Consider the following 22,715-nt stretch of genomic DNA (forward strand, 5'->3'; position numbering starts at 1 on the left):
CTTCTACTCCAGAGCTGTAGAGAGCATCTTGACTGGAAACATCACTGCCTGGTATGGAAACAGCACGGCACAGGACAAGAAGGCCCTACAGAGAGTGGTGCGCTCAGCCGAGCGTACCACAGGTATTGCACTACCACCCCTGCAGGTTCTATACAACAAGAGGTGCAAATCCAGAGCCTGCAGAATAATGAAAGACCCACACCACCCCAACAACAGCCTGTTCATGCTGCTCAGGTCAGGCAGACGCCTGCGAACACCAGCTGCTAGGACAGAGAGACTTCGGCTCAGCTTCTTCCCCCAGGCCATCAGAGCCCTGAACACTGAACTCTCCACATACAAGCACACATGAGCACACACACAACACACACACTGTACACGCTCACACACTAGCAGCCACTTTAACATGAGCAAGCACACACTCATGCTGCACACGCCCCCACACTTATGGCCACTAAGGAAAGGTCACTTTAAAAATAGTATAGTTTAACCGGAGATTGTATAAATTAGCATGTACAGAAAGACACTACCAAAGGACCCAGTATGTCCTCCATGCTCTGTAAATAACTTATGTACATATACTGATATGCCCTAACATGTTACTTGTTTATTACACAATGTTACTTGTTTATTGCACAATGTTGATTCTATTATATGTTATTTGCACATCGTTGCGGGCAAGACCACCCGCATTTCATTGTATACTTGTATGCCGTGACAAATAAATCTCTTGACTTGACTTGAGTACTAGGCTGGTGCGGGCTAACTGGCTATCGTTCCGGGAGCTAACGTTAGTAGTACTAGGCTGGTGCTGGCTAACTGGCTATCGTTCCGGGAGCTAACGTTAGTAGTACTAGGCTGGTGCGGGCTAACTGGCTATCGTTCCGGGAGCTAACGTTAGTAGTACTAGGCTGGTGCGGGCTAACTGGCTATCGTTCTGGGAGCTAACGTTAGTAGTACTAGGCTGGTGCGGGCTAACTGGCTATCGTTCCGTGATTTGTTTACTTGGTAACACGGGTTGCTAAGGAATTTAGGTTTGAGGTTGAAGAAAGTGCACTTTTAGGTTGAAAGAACGGCCCTAATGTCAACGTGTTTCAATATAAGCGTTATGTATGGTGATAACGAGTATATTGTTAGCTCCGCCCCCCCCCCCCCCCACGATGAAAATGAAAGTCATACCGTCATAATACCCATACCGGGGTATTATGTCAGCAAGGTATGATGGTATGAAAAAACCGCCCAAGCCTAGGAAGCACCTCAAGTTTAAATAAAGGTTTGAGTCATTTACCGGTACCGAGTCCCGATCATAGCTGTCAACCCTACTGTTTTTCCCGGGATTCTCCTGTTTTTTCAACCTTCTTCACACCCTGTTCACGGTTCACGGAATTGGCACGTATTTTGTACTTATTAATTTTTACAAAATGGCTGCAATTCCCCTCCGTGACGACAGGTGGCAGCAGTGTAAAGTATGCCGAGCTGATTTCAATGTCTCACACGGTGGAAAACACGTCAGCGAATATTATGTGTTTAGAATATGTTGCGACGGTCGTATTGTTATTAAAAACGGAGGGATACTAGCTATGATGTGTAGGAGTTGGAGAATATGAATTGATTGCTTTAAAAACGAAGAGAAATGTCATATTTACGCTGTTTAAAACGGGATGGCGGACGAAAATCTTCGGCTTTGGCTTAACGTGTGACGTTAGATTCAATTTACGTGCGGGGAAGTGGTTTACGTAAGGATTAATGACATGAACTAAGGTTGGGTGAGAGGTGTGAATGTAACTGTGAAAGCAGATTTAAAAAAAATCTAGCTGGTTTGGCATATAATGAGGAAGGTTGCCGATAAGAATGAACGTTTTTTACTTCCTGTTTTGGATGACTGGGGAGTTTGGTTGAATATCGACTTCTCTCATTGGTCTGTGTGGTATGACTGAACAATGTGACCTCCCATTGGCTTAGATGAATGAATGACGTCAGCAGAATAGTGACGTGCTGCACTGGTTTGCGTGAAAGCAAGTCAGATAAAGTTTGGATGAATGTTTTGTGACTGTTGATATGAATGAAGAAATATGTTTATCTCTCGTGGTATGTGAAGAATGATTGTTTACAGTTAAGATGTGATGTGAGAGTGTCTGGCTGTGGAAGAGTGCAATAGATGTATAAATGAGGGAATTCCGTTTTCACCACAAGGTGGGAGCAAATCAATTACAATGGCTTGTTTTTAGCAGAGAAGGACTTCTTCCCCCATTTTCAATTCATCATAACATTTACAGTAAAATCAAATACATTTACAGATTACAACCTTTATTTAATGGTTAATATTTTGATAAAAGGTAATTTACTGTATTTTTATAGCATTTACACTTAAAGTAGGAACACAAAAGTAATCTGTAAAATAATACAGTGCATTTCATGTGAAAAAAGATTTACAGTTTACCCTTAAACGAATGGCTGGGTACATACAGGTTTTGACCAGCAGATGGCAAGCGACGAGGCAGCTCCATTGGGAGGGGGCGGGGCCGAGTGGGAGGGGGCGGTCCGAGGGAAGGGGCGGGGCTAAAATGTACACGTTTTGTCTCCTGCCTATGTTGACAGCTATGGTCCCGATCCCTAGAGAATACAGCTGCACACTTCAGGTATTAAGGTTAGCAAAGCTGGGATGGATCATTAAGTCTGGCTCTTGTCTTGTTATGGTCTTTGTCTGAATTATAGTGTCCATTGTTTTATTTCTCTTTATTATTGTTTGATTCTTGAGCTTTGATTTTAAGTTGTTTGTTATTCTTTTATTCTGAAATAAATTATTCTTATTTCAATACCGTCAACCATTTGTGCACATGTGTGTGTGCGTGCGTGCATGCCTGTGTGTATTTATCTTTATTTGAAAATGGCCATTATTCTCTTTTTTTTCTTTTATTTCCCTTCTTTTGTTAAATCTTTGGTATATGTATATATATGGCCGGTCGGAGCGCACGGAGCCAATGGAAATACAGGTATATGTATGTATATGTATGTTCTTCTTTTGCCTAGGTGACTAATGGGGATACGAATAAACAATAAAGCGAATCCAATGTTATGCCTACATCTCAACATTTGCTTAACACTTTAATCGCCGATGACGTGTTTAGACGTCATTCCTAGCCATGCTCATTCTGCCGAAGACGCCGTAACTCGTCTTTGATGTCAATATTTCAAAAATCTGTGATCGAAATCATATTTCTCCTCCGGGGACAGCTGAGCTACACTAAATTCTATAGCGGTTCAAGAGCGCCATCTGGTGGCAGATCGCCAACAGGAAGTGACTCGTCAAACAGGAAGTGCTCATCCATATATCGTCCGGGCACTCGCGATCATTAGCAGGACTCTATCTCAACACACTGGATAATCAATCGCTCGCCCTAACTCAATAAACAACGTTATTTGGACGTATATAGTATTATACAACCTGGAAATGGTTCATCAGGATCAACATCCCATAATCGAAAACTGTCTACTCCACGCTGATCGTCCAACGGCGCGAGGAAGATAGTGAGTTTCAACGTTATTTTCTAACGTATTCTATACTAACTGATCTGATGATCATATGACCCACACTAGATGAATGGTATAACGTTGCCCACGGAATTATAAACGCCCCCTCGCCCATCCAGTCAATATCAGATGATACGTAGTAACTTCTAGAAGTACCTCCAGTTGAAATTTTTCATCTGGCAACGATCGCTACCAAACTATTTGATCATCAATATAATGCATTTGGAGCTATAAATCAAGTTCTGGAGAAAGCTGCAGAAAACGATAAAAACATACTTATACTTTAGACCATATTTTAGTATGAATATGTGAATGAAAAAGTATATCGTTGCTACACCCTGAACAATGGATATAGGACATTGAATGGGCCATAATAATGGCAATTTAGCAATAGAATTTAAAAAGTTATAGCCCTGCAAAGAAGGGGAACTTCTCCATAGACAAATAGAGCTGGCTAGGGATGGTAAATTATGAATTTGAACCATGGCGATCAAAGTGTTTTTCATTCATTAACAAAAAAGGAGGTGAATTTGACGGGCCTGAACACTGTCGACAGCGATCAAACACACTTTTACACTTAAGGTTCCCAGTTTGCACTGAATTAGGAAAATCTGCGTTTAGCTTCCATGTCCCAGAAACATAGAATGTTTTGCAGTGCACTTTAAAACTCAATTCATTAGTATCCATCGGTCGGTTTAAATCGTTAATAGCAAACCGTTTCACAACAGTCTGCAGTTGTTTTTAATTATTTTAAACGATTAATTGATTGACTTTCTGTTTCTATATTTATTATGTTTATATTTCTAAAAGTCATTGTAAATAATGATCCTTTGAGATTAAATAAAGATTGAATTGAATGAATACAGATCAATTCAAACATGCTGTGATCGGCTCCGGTTATACAGGCAACAACAATCCATTGATGTAATAATCAAAATTCTAGCTCAACACTTCTAAAAAAGTGCAAGCAAGCATGTGTATGTATGTATATATATATAAATTAGGGCTGTCAGTTTATCACGTTAATTAGATTAATTAATTACACAGCAAATTATCGCGTTTTGAAAATTAACTCAAAATTAATTACAAAAAAATTAAAAATAAATTGAACATTCTTTTTTTTATCTCATTCATTCCATACGAATGTAGAATACACATTTACAGACTTTTTTTTTATATGGTTCATTTGCATGTTCTTGGTATCTGATTCTAGGGACATCTATGGATCTCAGGGAATGTATTCCCAGTGTCAGAAATACTCTGTCTGTTACTAGGCTTGAGTAAATTGTAATGAACCTAATGAGAATATCAATTACATTTATTTTTTTTATCTTTGACTGTGAATAACACCATGCTCAAATTGACCAGACCTGAAAAATCTAAGCAAATAATAGATGGAAGATGATTAAATAGAAGGTTTTGTAGATACAGTACTGAATTTTGCCATCCGGACACATGCTATTTGAAATATGATTATAGAATATAGAATATCAGGCATAAAATGGTTATGCGATTAAAATGCGATTAATTAGATTAATTAATTACAAATCCTGTAATTAATTAGATAAAAAAAATGTTATCGCCTGACAGCACACTAATAATATTAGTGTATATGTACCTGGGAACTTGTCACAGAGAACCTCTATAGGGGTGTCTCTCTTTGTGTCTCCGATCTTCTGGTATCGCTCCTTAAGAGTGTCAGCCTGGTAGAGAGACAGAGAGAGGGAGAGAGAGAGAGACAGAGAGAGAGGGAGAGAGAGACAGAGAGAGAGAGAGACAGAGACAGAGACAGAGAGAGAGCGAGATCGAGAGAGGTTCATACGGATGGATGAACAGACACAGATAAATGGTACATTTATATAGAGCTTTTATCCAAAGCGCTTTACAATTAGTCCCTCACATTCACACACACAACGATGGTGGAGGCGACCATTCAAGGAGCCAACCTGCACATCGGGAGCAGTTAGGGGCTAAGGCCCTGTCCACACGAGCGCTGGATTTAATATAACCGAAGTTTGAAAAAAATAAAACTCTGTCCACACAGGTGAACAACCGTGTATAACTGCGTACTCATGACGACTGGAAAACCAAGCAACCGATACATATAGTACAATGCCAAAACAGTAGGCGGCGATGTTGTTCAGACATGAAGGCCATTTCAACCAATCAGAAAAGGTTAAACGCTCACTACACTTCCTGTTTAGCCGCCATCTTTAAATGTCATTTTGCCAAAGGAGGATATATTTTTCAGCAAAGAAAGAAACTGCAATAAAAGTGCAATAAATAAACGGATAAATTCACTGTGTGTTCTGCCTCTCATTTGTTGATGAAACAAAACCAACTCAGCAACACAATTTACCACCAAGAGCGGATAGTTTAGTCTCACAAAAGACCGCCGGTGTTGTTAGCTACATGCTAATGTGAATGGCTATATCTATGTATAGTATATAGCTTAAATGCTAACATAATGTGGTAACGTTACCGCTATGAATGGGCAAACGTTATTTAACACATTGCAGAATGGGTACAATACAATACGGCTCAATACAAACAATTGTTAAGGGGATGCAGTCTGGACTGGGTTCCTTATAACAATAACTTGACAACACATGAGTTTAGTTTAGCCGCAGCTACATGTTTACTCTGAGCATCAGGTCAGGAATGAGACAACAGACATCAGTCGATCACAACACTCTTCAACACAGACGATACGTTTCGAACAAAAGTTTGTTACAATCATTTTCATATAACGCTACTTGGGACAGCTCTGCTGTAAACACTGGTGTAGCTGGCTCTGCTCTAATCGCTCTACCCCGCGCTCGGTTGTTGACAGTCTGCCGTGAACATGGGAAATAATTGCGACAGCTCTGCTGTAAACACTGGGAATAACCTTGATTGCTATGCCCACACGCAACTGCAAAACCGCAAAACTTCACCCTGGGCTCCAGTTTTCAAGACCGCGGTTGCAGTGTAGCAAATCCCCGGTTGTGTGTGGCCGAACAGTGCAACTGCGCACATACAATCATGGTTATATTAAATCCAGCGCTTGTGTGGACAGGGCCTGAGTGTGTTGCTCAAGGACACTTCAACACGCTGCCTGGGAGGAGCAGGAATCGAACCGGGAACCTTCCAATCACACAACGACCGCTCTACCTCCTGAGCCACTGTCGCCCCCAGACAGACAGACAGACAGACAGACAGATACCTTGAGGCCTTGCCAGGGCAGACTTCCTCGCAGGAAATACATGAACATGTGACCTAGAGCCTCCAAGTCATCTCTCCTACTTTGTTCTAGAGAGATAGAGAGAGAGAGAAGAGTGCGGTTAGAATTACAAACATACTGGTGTGTGTGTGTGTGTGTTAGGGGTGGAACGGTTCACAAAAATCAAGGTTTGGTTCATATCACGTTTTGGGTTCACTACGGTTCAGCGGGGAGAAGAAATCCCATTGCCAATTCAATAGAATTTGGTAAAAAATATATATAAATAAATACAATTGGCAAAAGGAACACATCGTCCATTATCAATTATTTGTTCATTATAGGTGGCTTTCATAAGGGGGCGTGTCTGAAGAACTTCTCTTTCCGGTGTCATCAGAGAGTTGTGGTCAGTCTTTGTTCTGGAGGTGTAGACCTAGTAGTAGTGTAGCCTATAGTGTAGACCTAGTAGTGTAGCCTATAGTGAAGACCTAGTAGTGTATACCTAGTAGTGTAGACCTAGTAGTAGTGTAGCCTATAGTGTAGACCTAGTAGTGTAGCCTATAGTGAAGACCTAGTAGTGTATACATAGTGTAGACCTAGTAGTGTAGACCTAGTAGTGTACCCCTAGTAGTGTAGACCTAGTGGTGTAGACCTAGTAGTGTAGCCTATAGTGTAGACCTAGTAGTGTAGACCTAGTAGTGTAGACAGTGGTGTAGACCTAGTAGTGTAGCCTATAGTGTAGACCTAGTAGTGTAAACCTAGTAGTGTAGACCTAGTGGTGTAGATCTAGTAGTGTAGACCTAGTAGTGTAGCCCTAGTAGTGTAGACCTAGTAGTGTAGCCTATAGTGTAGCCCTAGTAGTGTAGACCTAGTAGTGTAGACCAAGTAGTGTATACATAGTAGTGTACACCTAGTAGTGTAGACCTAATAATGTAGACCTAGTAGTGTAGCCTATAGTGTAGACCTAGTAGTGTAGAGTAGACCTAGTAGTGTAGCCTATAGTGTAGACCTAGTAGTGTAGACCTAGTAGTGTAGAGTAGACCTAGTAGTGTAGCCTATTGTGTATACTAGGGCTGACCTTCGAAGCTTTTTTTGGCAATCGAAGCTTCGGGGCCGAGCTTCGATTTTAATTCGAAGCTTCGAGAAAAAAGAAAATATATATATTAACTATACTTTTTTTTTATCTTATGTTGTGGGACTTGTACAGCACTTTGGTAAACTTTGTTGTTTTTAAATGTGCTCTATAAATAAAGTGGATTGGATTAATTAATTAAGTAGCCCCTTTCGTGACTGTGACGCAGCCAACAAGGTTTCACTTGGCTGCGCTGCCTGGGTGTAGTGGGGCTGCTCTCACAGCCAACGACATGACATTACATAATTATGTTGCAACCTTCGTCTATCAAGCAAACAATTATATAAATATTTATATGTAGTTGATAGAGACAAAGGCAGAATTCGACTTAATTAAGCACGTTTTTACATATATTTACATATTTTTATATGGGTCGGGACACTTTAAAAAAGCAGCACAATGAACACAAATCTGTCTGACAGTCTTAAATATCAAAAACGGCATTGCTTCGCTTCTTCGTCGACATGTCTGCTGCACATGTCCTTGTTGTTTTCAACACAGATAATCTCCACGTGCTTGTTGTAGAGAGGTGGAGTCGAGGCGCCGCTTACTTTCGTTTCATTGGAATGGAGGCGGGAAGGTGCCGCTTTACTTTTGTTTCATTGGAATGGAGGCGCAAGATGTTGGAGAAAAAAAAATATATAATAACATTTTTTTTTCTTTACTTCGATTTTTTTTTTATGTTCGAAGCTCGTGCCATCGAACGAAGCTTCGACGCTTCGAAGTATTTAAGACAGCCCTAGTGTATACCTAGTAATGTAGACCTAGTAGTGTAGACCTAGTAGTGTAGAGTAGACCTAGTAGTGTAGCCTATAGTGTAGACCTAGTAGTGTAGCCTACATGAATTACTCATGTTAACTGAACTCGGTATTCCTTATTCTTAGTGTTGCATGACAGTAAATTTAAATAGTCAAAGGCCAGTCCACACAGGTCCACACAGTACCAAAGTAAACCCAGGAGTGATGTATTAGGCTACAGCCAAGGGTTCCACACAGTACCAAAGTAAACCCAGGAGTGATCTATTAGGCTACAGCCAAGGGTTCCACACAGTACCAAAGTAAACCCAGGAGTGATCTATTAGGCTACAGCCAAGGGTTCAGTACCAAAGTAAATCCAGGAGTGATGTATTAGGCTACAGCCAAGGGTTCCACACAGTACCAAAGTAAACCCAGGAGTGATCTATTAGGCTACAGCCAAGGGTTCCACACAGTACCAACGTAAACCCAGGAGTGATCCATTAGGCTACAGCCAAGGGTTGAGTACCAAAGTAAATCCAGGAGTGATGTATTGGGCTACAGAAAAGGGTTCCACAGTCCACACAGTACCAAAGTAAACCCAGGAGTGATGTAGTATTAGACTACAGCAAAGGGTTCCACACAGTACAAAAGTAATAATAATAATAACTTTATTTATATAGCACTTTTCATACAGAAGTTGCAGTTCAAAGTGCTTCACAACAGTGAAAAATACAGGCATAAGCAAGCATAAAAAAGATAGAGGTAGCAAGTAGTGATGCACGATATATCGGCCGCCGATATAATATCGGCCGATATGGCCGTTTTTTTACACATCGGTATCGGTCCGATATCAAGATAGGACCGATATTAAAAAAAAAAAAAAAAAAAAAAAAATGTTTTGGCCTTAAATAGTTTCAAAATATCAGTCATTTCTGAAAATAAGTTACAAAAGTAAAAAGAATTATGCGTTTTGGAAAATAGCTCTTTATTTGATTATCATAAAAAAGTGTTTTCTATACAGAGATATCGACATCGGTAAATATCGGTATCGGCCAGAACAGCAATATTAATATCGGTTATCGGTATCGGCCACAATTTTCACATCGGTGCATCACTAGTAGCAAGGTAAGGTAAATCACAGATTTTCACATTAGGATCTAGCATCCAATAGGCCTTTCTGTTTACAGTTTCATTCAGTAATGCAAATAATAAAAATAGAATAGACAAGAGTAAAAAAAGAAAAGGGCGGTTTGATTCAGTTTAAAAATAGGCTAAAAAGAATAAAAGAGTGGACATACAACAGGGTATTTAACATACAACAGAGCAGTGCATCAGTAAAAAGTAAAAAGTGTGCAGTGAGATAAAATTTGCATAGAACTGACACATGGATTTGATAGGAAGCGTATACAAGTAGGCAGGGTAAGACAAGTGCAGGTAAAGTACAATTGGTCAGGATGTCCCTGATGTTTCATTTAAATGCCTGAGCAAAGAAATAGGTTTAAGTAAATAAGTAAACCGAACAGTCTCTAGGTGCCCTGAACTGTGGTGGTCGATCCGAACGGTTCATATTTATTTTACACAAACTGTTCCCTAGTGTGTGTGTGCGTGTGTATAAATATTATGTGCATGTGTTAGGGGTGTAAAGGTACACGTATCCGCACCGAACCGTTTCAGTGCGTACCGTACCGAACGGCTGTAGTGTGTACCGAACGAATACAACGTATGTTAACCGCCCACCGGGGGCTGTTTTCTTCACAATCTAATATAATTATTATAATTTTTTCTTTTCTTTACAAGTCGATTATTAATTTCAATATAGAATATTCATTGACAGCCCTACAAGTACAATTAGTTACTGCATTGCACACTACATCACCCCTGAGTGGAACATGGAAAGCCAAACTTTCCCCCACTGTACCGAAAACATGTACCGAACCGTGACTTCAAAACCGAGGTACGTACCGAACTGTGGTGTACCGTTACACCCCTAGTACAGTGCTTCTCAAACTTTTTCTGTCAGGCCCCCCTTTGGCGGACCAAAATATTTTGGGCCCCCCCCCCCCCCCCCCCCTCGCCCCAACAAAATAGTCATGAAATGGGCCATGTTTAAATTTATTGAAATAACACCAATATCGTGACCTTTCAAATTGACAACACCTTCCCTCGCGAGAGCCACCTTGCCTCGCTGTGAAACAGCACTGCAGAATGGTCAGCTCCCATCTCCTCAAACAGCGCAGAGAACAGGCGCGCTTTCAGGAGTCAGGTTTTGATGAAATTTACCACGTTTATAACTTCTGTCAAAACCTCATTCAGCTCAGGGCTAAGCTGTCTTGACGCTGGCGCCTCTCTGTGAATTTACAGTGCGTCCATTGCGCGTTTGGAGAGACCCCCTTGATGAGCGCCTGTAGCCCCCTCCTTTTCCCTGCCATGGCCTGCACACTGTCAGAGCAAAAGCCCACACAGTTCTCCCATTTCAGTCCATGTTCTGTCAGGTAACTGTCAATAATTTTGAAAAGCTCATCAGCTGTCGCTCTGTTTTTGACATATTTGCAAAACAGCAGATCTTCACTCAGTGACTGGGAATTTACAAAGCAAACATAGGAAATAAGCAAACAGTCTTTATTGCTGTCAGTCTTTGACAAGGCAACATGCATGTCATCCTCAAGGCTCAACTTGGCCCTATATTTTGTTTCCAGAGCTGTCATGGATGAAAAGCCAGCTTCACACAGATACTGTATGTGGTGCTGAATGGTATCAACACCTTAACTGCTGCATCACATGAGATACTTGGTACTCAGCACCACACTGAAACTAGCTCTCCAGGTGGTATCAGATGAGATTTCAAAGAGTTCTTCCAAGAGTTTGGATGGAGATGTGTCAGGAAGCTTTGTCTCAATGTTGTCTGTAAAGTTTTTTTTTATCCAGAGTAACTTGGTGATCCTTTTCTGTGTTTTATTAAATAATGATTTTCAGATTTTGAGAAATGGTATTTTCATGGAGAACAGTGCAGCTGCAACAGATAGCAACAGACAGATTTTTTTATATATAAAAATCTCAAGGCCCCCCCTGTCATGCCTCTGCGCCCCCCTTGGGGGGCGCGCCCCCCACTTTGAGAAACACTGCCCTAGTATATGTGTGTGTGTGTGTGTGTGTCTCACCTTTCCCTAGGTGTGTATTGATGCTCATGTACCGAGCGGTTCCGGTCAGACTCTTGTGTTCTCTGTAGGGGATGTGTTTCTTGGTCTCCGGGTCGATGTACTCTTTAGCCAGGCCGAAGTCTATGATGTGGATGGTGTGTTGGCGCTTGGAACCAGGCCGGCCGACCAGGAAGTTTTCTGGCTTCACGTCTCGGTAGATCAGACTCCTGGTGTGGACAAACTCCATACGGGTGATCTGGAATGGACAACAGCGATATGACGTGACTCTGAAATCTAACTGGACTCTGTCCACGTCTAGGTCTCCGTCTAGGTACACCGTCCACGCCCAGGTGACATCACAGATAGGAGGGGTTCTCTCTCTGATTCTAGCTTTAGGAGAGAGTGCCCCTTTAAGGATTAAAGTATGGTTATGCGTCTTACCAGTTGGATGGCTATCATTAGGACAGTCTTTAAGGAGATGGTTAAGGTAAGGGTAAAGCTAAGGGTCTTAACAGTTGGATGGCTATCATTAGGACAGTCTTTAAAGAGATGGTTACGGTAAGGGTAAAGTTAAGGGTCTTATCAGTTGGATGGCTATCATTAGGACAGTCTTTAAAGAGATGGTTACGGTAAGGGTAAAGTTAAGGGTCTTATCAGTTGGATGGCTATCATTAGGACAGAATTTAAAGAGACGGTAGGGGTAAAGTTTTTTTTTTATCCACTTTTTCTCCCATTTTTCAATTTTTCTCCCATCCCAATTTTCATATCGTCCAATTCAACCCTCCCCTGTCCTCGAACGTTGTTTCTTGCCTCCCACAAGCCGGCTGCAATGTGGACTAAGTCATACATAGCACGAGTCCCCTCCGATACTCGAGGTAACAGCCGTCGCATCTTTTCACCTGCGCGGCTCGATCTTTCAGCGTCGGGGGTCTGGGCTTTGGAGGGGCCCCGCCCCCGTCACTTCTTGATTCTACTGCGCAGGCGCACCAACCGACCTGTAGGAGTCGCTGTCCACAACGCCCGATCCCCACCCTTCAGTTTCCCTCCCCGTAATACGGCCAATGTGTATTACTGTGGACGACCAGCTAAACTGAAAGCAATGTGGAGAGCGGGGCTCGAACAGGAGGCATCCTGTTCGAGCCCAGTCTCCAGCATTCGTTGCGAGCGCCTTGCCCACTGCGCCACGTAGCCGCCCACGGTAAGGGTAAAGTTAAGGGTCTTATCAGTTGGATGGCTATCATTAGGACAGTCTATAAGGAGATGGTTAACACTTTGAGTGCCAGCCACGAGAAATCTTGTTATTTCATGCCATGCGTTGAGTGCCAATGACGAGAAATCTCGTTATTTAATCGTTATTGCTTTTATTAGCGATATCCATTCATTTTTCATCAATCTAGCCTCACGTTACCATTGGGACTGTCTATGAGCTCGAACAGGGAAAATACCGTTTAGAGTACCTAACGTTGGATCAATAAACGCGATCGATATTTGGAATGGCGATCAGGAATTGGAATAATCTTTTTGCAGAACATCTGATGTGAGGTAAGGAATCTATGTTACCAGTCTTGGGGTAATCAGAGTTTTTTTCACAGCGGATCACAACGTGTCCCCTATGTGTGTATGTGTGTGTGTGCACTGACCAGGTGATAATAGATTTTTCAGCCCGCTTCTCTAGCGTGCATAAGTACACATATACTATCGATAATCTAGCGTTTATTTGAAAACGATTCATAAATAGGCCGAAAAATGACAACGTGTTTTGTGTATTCCACTAAAGGGCGATTATCACAGAATCATTTATTTTTTCTGAAAATGTCCAAAAACGTCCGTTTTTCAAAACGGTATAAAACGGAAATGTACCGATGAAAAAACAATCCGTTTCGTACATGTTGACTGCAAGCAAGTCATTGATAAGCGACGGGCGTATTAGACACATAGCCATAATATAGAATATAGAAATAGCTCTGCGAAAATCATGAAATATCGGAAAATCTGTCTAAAAAGGCTGGCATTCAAGCGATAAATCGTGCGCCCCCTGCTGGCACTCAAAGTGTTAAGGTAAGGGTAAAGCTAAGGGTCTTACCAGTTGGATGGCTATCATTAAGACAGTCTTTAAGGAGAAGGTTCGGTCACACAGGTCGAACAGGTCTTCTAGACTGGGACCCAGCAGCTCTAGAACCATGGCGTTATATTTACCACAGGGGCCGAAATAGAACACCTGAGGGACACCCTCTGGAAGGGGGGGGGGAAGGGAAAGAAAGAAAGAAAGAAAGAAAGAAAGAAAGAAAGAAAGAAAGAAAGAAAGAAAGAAAGAAAGAAAGAAAGAAAGAAAGAAAGAAAGAAAGAAAGAAAGAAAGAAAGAAAGAAAGAGAGAGAAGGTGAGTGTTATCATATTAATATGCAGTGTTGGAGCATGGCTGTTATGGTTACACCATGTGTCTGTCCTCAATACCTGGACAGTCACTGGATGTGGAGGATAAAGTGTTTCTGGTGTCTGATTGGCTGGTATGGTGTTTACCTGTTGTGTTATTTACCTGAGCTGCCAAGCTGTTTGTAGAATCGGTATTCCAGGTGGAGCTGGGGCGCCCGAGACTTGATTGGCTCCTAGAAAGGAAGTAAGCAGAATCCAGCCATGTGATTGGAGTAGGTGAATGCCAATCATGAAAGGGATGGGATAGGCTGAGACATTGGAGGAAACGAGACGTGACACTTTGCTGGCTACGTCCATCACCAGCCCTGGGAAAATAGGCAGACCTGGCTGGGACTCTACGAAAAATGAATGGATTGAAGTGTAAAATTGCTTATATCAGTAAAAGTGGAGGCGACTTATTTGATTGAGCAACAGATTTGCCATGTTTAGGGTCTTAGAAACATATTGACATTTTAAACAACTCAAAATGTCACTCAGCTGCCTGCTGCCTTATTTAAAAAAAAATTTATGGGATGTATTTCACCTTTCTGGTGATTTACAGACAACAGGGTTAAAGGAGCACTTAACTGATTCTCAACCTAAATCCTATCATTCTGTGTCTCAAGAGCTCAGTCGCATCAGCACCCCCGAAAGTTATTTATTTAAATTAGGGATGCTCGATATTGGCTTTTTTACCGATACCGATATTGTCCAACTCTTAATTTCCGATACCGATATCGGCACGGTGGTATAGTGGTTAACACTGTCGCCTCACAGCAAGAAGGTCCAGGGTTCGATTCCCGCTTGGGGACCAGGTTTCCATGATGCCAGGTACTCAGGTGGGGTATCTCCCAGGCCTTTCTGTGTGGAGTTTGCATGTTCTCCCCGTGCTCGCAAGAGTTTCCCCCCGATAAGATAAACCCAATGGAAAAACATGCACAACAGATCGCTAACGCTGTGGCGTCCTTGACGAAGACGGACAGGAGCACTTGGATTGGTCCCCGGGGCGCGGCTCACGTTGACGCCCTATCTGCTTCCGGCTGCCCATGGGGGGAAGGACAACGGGATGGGAAAAGTGCAGAGACATTTCATCGGCGACTCAGTGCATGTGTGTGTGTGTTCCTGTGGTCGCCCATCTCGCGTGTGTGTTAAAAAACTGCATGACAAATAAAGACTTCTAGTCTTCTAGTCTAGTCTAGTCATATGCAGGGTTTCCCCCCACCATTTTTTTTTTATAATTTCAGGTAATTAACATTACATATCTCTTGTTGTGGAATTAACACAACATTATGCATACTTTTGACAATAAATAAAATCAGAATTTGTTCTTACTTGCTTGCCTGGGTAAATAAAGGTTATAGAAATGTAAAAACAGATACCGATATCTTCCGATATCACATTTTAATGCCGATATCGGCCGATAATATCGGACATCCCTAATTTAAATTCTTTATTTTTTTAGTGGACCCCTGGCCCATACCTCATATCAATACCGTGGTTCAGTAAACCAGTCAGTAAGCTAGCACACATCTACCAGAGGATGTTACTGCTGCTACTAGTAGCTACTAGCTAGCAGTGAGCACACATCTACAGTACCAGATGATGTTACTGCTCCTACTGGTAGCTACTAGCTAGCACACATCTACAGTACCAGAGGATGTTACGTTACTGCTCCTACTGGTAGCTACTAGCTAGCACACATCTACAGTACCAGAGGATGTTACTGCTCCTACTGGTAGCTACTAGCTAGCACACATCTACAGGATGTTACTGCTCCTACTGGCAGCTACTAGCTAGCACACATCTACCAGAGGATTTTACACATCTACCAGAGGATGTTATTGCTGCTACTAGGGTGTTAAGGTACACGTATCCGCACCAAACCGTTTCAGTGTGTGCCGTACCGTACCGAACGGCTGTGTACCGAACAAATACAACGGTATGTTAACCACTAACGACCACCCACCGGGGGCTGTTTTTTTCACAATCTAATCTAATTATTATAATTTTTTAGCTAGCACATATCTACCAGAGGATGTTACTGCTCCTACTGGTAGCTACTAGGGGTGTAACGGTACACAAAAACCACGGTTCGGTACATACCTCGGTTTTGAAGTCACAGTTCGGTACGGGTTTTCGGTACAGTGGGGGAAAGTTTGGCTTTCCATGTTTCACTCAGGGGTGATGTAGTGTGCAGTAACTAATTGTACTTGTAGGGCTGTCAACAAATATTCCATATTGACTTGACTTGTAATTTTTTTTTTTTTATTATTATTATAATAATATTAGATTGGGGGAAAAAACAGCCCCTGGTGGGCATGGGCCTGAATGCGCTGCATGGCGGATAGGAGACACGTGACGTCATTGAGCTGAACAACGTGCGAGTATGGTAGTAATGAACAACAACCCCGACCATCGGTCGCGAAGCCAGTGATTTGCACTCTGAGCATCTCAAGCCCCAGTTAGAAATACTTCGGATTTTGATTAACGTGTGGAACCTCACGACAGTTTTATGCAAGCTAGGGCTGACCTTTGAAGCTTTTTTTGGCAATCGAAGCTTCAGGCCGAGCTTCTATTTTAATTCGAAGCGTTGAAAAAAATTATAATAATTATTATTATTTTTTATAATTTATTTTATTTTTTATTTAATTTTTCTTATGTTGTGGGACTTGTACAGCACTTGGTAAACTTTGTTGTTTTTAAATGTGCTCTATAAATAAAGTGGATTGGATTGCCCCTTTCGAGACTGTGACGCAGCCAACAAGGTTTCACTCGGCTGCCTTGCCTGGGTGCAGTGGGGCTGCTCTCACAGCCAACGACATGACATTACATAATTATGTTGAAACCTTCGTCTATCAAGCAAACAATTATATAAATATTTATATGTAGTTGATGGAGACAAAGGCAGCATTCGACTTAATTAAGCACGTTTTTACATATTTTTATATGGGTCGGGACACTTTAAAAAAGCAGCACAATGAACACAAATCTGTCTGACATAGTCTTAAATAACAAACGGCATTGCTTCGCTTCTTCGTCGACATGTCTGCTGCACATGTCCTTGTTGTTTTCAACACAGATAATCTCCACATGCTTGTTGTAGAGAGGTGGAGTCGAGGCGCCGCTTACTTTCGTTTAATTGGAATGGAGGCGGGAAGGCGCCACTTACTTTCGTTTCATTGGAATGGAGGCGCAACATTTGAGGCAAAAAATAAAAAATAAAATAAAATAAATGTAATATATATATATATATATATATATATTTTTTAACACTTTCAGTGCCCAGCAGGGGGCGCACATTTAGTGCTTGAATGCCCACCATCCACTTCAATGTTAGCATTAATATCGCCTAATCTATGTTTTAAATTATGGCTAGAATGTGTCAATTTTTTTTTTTTATTGTTTAAATTGTGTCTAGAATCTGCCCGTCGCTTATCAATGACTAATTTTCCAGTCAACATTGTCGAAGCGGATTGTTTTTATATCGGTTCATTTCCGTTTTATAGCATTTTGAAAAGCCCTCGTTTTCAAGGGGAAAAAAAGAATCTGTGATAAACGCCCTGTACTGTAATACCGTAATTCCTCTAATAGTAACCCCGGCTTGTATTTGTTTCAACTGTAGCGGGTACCAGGCTTGTATTAGGAGGAGGCCTGTATAAGAGGGAGGCCTATATTTCAAATTTTCAAACGGATCATAATGAATAAATCAACATTTTGTGTCAGTTTGAACCCAGTAAAATGTACTGGGTTCATTTATTGAAACCAAGTACTGTATGAAATAGTAAACAGTGCAATTACAGGTGGTCACTGGTCATTTCAACGTTTTCAAAGTGAAATCAAGTAACTAGCTCAGTATGCAGCTCAGTATATTAGTATCCCGGCTTGTATTAGGAGGCCGGCTTATAATTGCTTAGCTCAAGAGCGCACCCGGCCATTAATAGAGACCCGGCTTGTATTTGAGACCCGGTTACTATTAGAGGAATTACGGTATTCTAGAAAGTTGTCATTTTTCGGCCTATTTATGAATAGTTTTCAAATAAACGCTAGATTATCGATAGTATATGTGTACGTATGCACGCTGGTGCCGCAAGCTGAAAATCGATTCTCTTAGTTCCTGATTGCTCGCACAGTCAAACAGCCATATCACATATAGGGGAAAAGCTTATATCTCCGTGAAAACAGGTCTGATTATCCTAAGACTGGTAAAATAGATTCCTTACCCGAGATCAGATGGTATCCAAATGGATTATACCAATTCCTGATCGCCATTCCAAAAATCGATCCTTTTATTGATCCAACGCGTATACTGTAAAACACATATTACACGCTGTGCTGAGGGTCCACAATGAATCAGATCGGCTCCGGTTACATGCGTGAGAAGTAAAATGTGGATTCCGGAGTTTTTTTCTCTAATCCATTTTCATTGAGTCCAATCCAAAAGGGTGCATTACCATCTGGGAGACGATAGGGGGCGCTTTTTTCACATCTGAGCTCTTGGTGGAGCTGGTTTCCCAACGGTAGACTCGGTTGATGAAATATGAATTCAGATCGCTAATAAAAAGAAATTCACAAGAATTCTCGTGATGGGCATTCAGGGGGCGGGCTGAGAACCCGAGATATGTCGTGATGGGCATTCAAAGTGTTAAACTTCTTTTTTTATGTTCGAAGCTTGTGCCATCGAACGAAGCTTCGAAGTATTTAAGACAGCCCTAATGCAAGCTATGTAAACTACAGATGGCCTACCTTCCTTCTTATGCTAACGCTATTTTGGGAGTTCTAGCGTGAAGAATGTAAGTAGCCTAGGGCTGGGCAATATGGCCTCTAAATGATATCACGATATTTTTTGGCTATGTCACGATACACATCACGATATTTTGACATTTCCTCTAAAGCCCTTAAAAATGCTTGATAATATATCCCTTTGAAGCCTACAGTCACGCCAACATGACGATTAAAATAGTCCCTGCAACATATGTCTGCATTAAACCATGAAGATGCTTTCAAAAATAATTTAATTAAACATTTCTAAAAATCTAAAAGAGTAGTCTACTGACACACTAATACAGAAATTATTTTATTAACATCTAAGACAATTTATATAAATACTCTTGGGTGCCTAAGACTTTTGCACAGTACTGTTTTCTATCCACTTTAGCCAAAAATACACACACACACTACTGTGAGAAAATAATAATCTTGTAACCAAGGAATGGTCCGCCTATACTTTTAATATATAGTAATATAAAATCACGGGAGACTTGATAGCTTAGACTTATGATTTTTATTATCAGCAATGTTATAACATCCTACTGGTAAACAAAACACTGTAAACGTGTGTGTGCATAATCATATTTATATATTTACTTTTTAATTGCATGAAACATTATGAAGTATTCTCTTATACCGCTTTTCCACGGTCTGCATGGTGCCCTACTACTACCTACTCGTCTCGGTAGTACCCCCCATAGATTAGATAGATATAAAGACGGTACGCCCCCCCCCCCCCCCGTCAGTGTAGCTGGGGCGCCGTGACGTCATCGTCAACGCGACACACGGATTTCGATGCTAGCTAACAAGCTACTGTATGAATTCAGTGCCTTATTAGCTCATTTGCGCTAGCCGCAATGCTAACGGTTAGAACGCGAGGCTACTACCAGTTCATCCACCTCGGCACCTCCATATTCCATTGCCGTTTCTGAATAAAACACGTATGGCTAACATTTAAACTCGCGAAGCTCTGTCCACTTCTCTCACGCCGTCGTATCCCCGTTCCCCGTTCCCTCGAGTAGAGTCCTCCAAACAAACCTGTAGCGCCGCCTCTCTGGGTGTGTGTGTGCGCGCGTGCGTGTGTGGGCGTGTACATGACGTAGGTTGGGGCGAGTCTGTGTGTATTCTTTTTCTTTGAGAGGGAGAGACTGATGTGAGGGATTGTGAGGAACATCACGATGTCCACGATACGTATTGTTTATGAACTGTACCCGATATTTATATAATATCGTCATATCGCCCAGCCCTAAAGTAGCCTACTTTGTTTTAGCACTTTATTGTAAATCATCCCTCAGGGTAAAACGTTATTGAATAGAGAAAGAAGCGTCATGCAGGTCCTGTATCATTAATTTGTATGAGGCACCGATTGGGACAAAAGCCTGTCGAATACAGGACACCACCTATCCAGTTGGTCCGCGCACGCCGCACAGTTTTGGTCCGCAAGAGAGGCCCAGATGGGTCCGTGGGCCACCCAGATGGGTATCACAGACAGAATGTCGGGAATTGCTAGAAGAATAGTAGATAGAATTCTTTTTTTTAATGATCTTTTTCCCCTTTTTTCCGTTTTTTCTCCCATCCCAATGTTAGTCGTTATGCCAATTCCCACTCCCCTTCCTGGTCATTGCGCACTCTACCCCCTACCGTCGGTCTGGGAGGGCGGAGACTATCACATGCTTCCTCCGACACATGTGTAGCCAGCCCACTGCTTCTTTTCACCTGGCAGCGCGGACTCTCACTGGGAGAGTGTAACGTGTGGAAGGTCACACTACCTCTCCCAGATCCTTCCCTTGCTGTGCAGGCGCCCCGACCAAACTGTAGGAGTCGCTGTTTACAACGACCAGGACCCACCCACGCCGGCTTCCCACCCACTAACACTACCAATTGTGTTAGTGTGGACGGTCAGCCAAGCCGGAGGCACCACAGCCGGATTCGATCCCACTGGCTCTGTGGTGGTAGACAGACGCTTAGTCCGCTGCGCTACCCGGCCGCGCCGTAGATATAATTCTTAACTCATTCTGCGCCAATCACGAAAAAAGTCGGGTTATCTCGCCAGCGGTTGAGCGCCAGAACCCGGGAAATCTCGGGTTTTCGATCGTTTATCGTTTTTTCTTTTATTCGATTTTAATATTCTATACAGTCTCACGGACCTCTGTGTATCATTGGGACTCAAATTTCTGAGACCTCGAGATTGCAATGCCGGCCGAATCCTGCTAGGTGGCAGTATCGCCTACCCTTTGAAACCTTATTTCACACTGTGTTACATTTTATATGGTCCGGGTGGAGAAATGGGACCCTGGCAAGTGAAAGGCTTCATTCGAGCCACTTGGAACGCGTCCAGCACACTTTGTCCAGCATAGTTTGTCCCATGTCATGTCAGGGACCGGTGGACATCAACACTTTAAATCGAAGATCAGACAATTGGAATATTCATTTTGGAATACCTCCTAGCAAAGGTAAGGACTATATGAAATCAATCCTACTTTGATCCTACAATGATTTCACATCGATCGCAACGATCATATGTCACGTACTCCAAAACGTATGCCGTTGCCGACGATCAGAGCATCACAAAACGACCCCCCCTCGCCCCCTTTGATGCCTTCATGATGAAACATAATACCCATTATATACCTTTGATTTGGAAATAGTATCGTGTCCAGGCGAGCAACGCGAACGACTTTAGCAAAATGCACATAGCGTTCCATAACTCAGCTTCCAGGAATTAGCCCGGATCACTCTGAAACTATACAATATTCACCACGGTATAACATGCGAACGTATACATGAAAAAATTTACTCTTTTTTACATGTTGGACGAGAGATAGTGACTGTCAAATGAGCCATAGTATTGTCTCCATAGCTAGAATATAGATATAGCTCTGCAAACATCGTGAAGCACCGTGAAAATTTCCATCTTTTAAAGCGTGGCCCAGGGATGGGGATATAGCGTGGCGCTGAATGTGTTAACAACAATGAAATATTAAGTTCAATAGATGAGGAATGATGACATGATGAAACATGTGTCCGACTTCCTCCTCTACTGTTCTTGTAATGTTAGTTGATGACACTGATGACGATGATGACGATAGTGCTGCATCTATTCAACATAATATTTCGCTGTTAAGAATTCTATCTACTATTCTTCTAGCAATTCCCGACATTCTGTCTGTGTGGGAAGGTGGGATTGAATCATTGAACATGCGCAAAGGCTGACTGATCTGAATGCGGAAGTGAAGGAGTACACCACTTTATTCTTTTAAATAAAATAATAAAGTCACTGGGCGTCGCGCGCGGACCAACTGGATGGTGGCGTCTTGTATTAGACAGGCTTTTGTCCCAATCGGCGCCTCATAAATTTGATCTCCAAGAGACAGCCCCCTCTCAATCTAGCACCAATTCCACCTCACGCACAGAGAGGGAGGGGTGTGTGTGTGACTGTGTGTGTGTTCGCCACACTATGAGGCTATGCTAAATTACAGGTAATGTGTTACAGTGTTGTGTGTGTTGAACGAACACCCGGCCCTTTGCGCAAATTATATTTTGGGAAGGGGTGAACTTGAGTTTTGAATTAAATTCTGCTAATTCTACACGTTCTGTACGGATACCTTTACACCCCTAGTAGCTACTAGCTAGCACACATCTACCAGAGGATGTTACTGCTGCTACTAGTAGCTACTACTAGCACACATCTACCAGAGAATGTTACTGCTCCTATATTTTAATGCAGAGAACCTTCGCAAAGCCCATTAAAATATGTTAATGTGGAGTTTGAAGGGCATTATCCCGCTTATGTAGAAAAGACTCA

The 22,715-nt window shown here is 42.1% G+C and overlaps 1 protein-coding gene across 3 annotated transcripts in view; it reads right to left on the bottom strand.

Moving 5' to 3' along the window:
* Positions 1-22,715, bottom strand: part of LOC311238935 (casein kinase I-like) — a 57,950-nt gene that overhangs the window by 20,164 nt on the left and 15,071 nt on the right. For all 3 annotated transcript variants that reach the window (XM_084327135.1, XM_084327133.1, XM_084327134.1), the window contains 5 exons: positions 14,268-14,337; positions 13,817-13,965; positions 11,755-11,989; positions 6,734-6,819; positions 5,147-5,231 (listed from right to left, as the gene is read on the bottom strand). In XM_084327135.1, the coding sequence (XP_084183261.1) occupies positions 5,147-5,231; positions 6,734-6,819; positions 11,755-11,989; positions 13,817-13,965; positions 14,268-14,337 (625 nt within the window). The remainder of the gene's footprint in view (positions 1-5,146; positions 5,232-6,733; positions 6,820-11,754; positions 11,990-13,816; positions 13,966-14,267; positions 14,338-22,715) is intronic.

Source organism: Notolepis coatsorum, assembly GCF_963971535.1.
Source record: "Notolepis coatsorum genome assembly, chromosome: 13".
NCBI lineage: Eukaryota > Metazoa > Chordata > Actinopteri > Aulopiformes > Paralepididae > Notolepis > Notolepis coatsorum.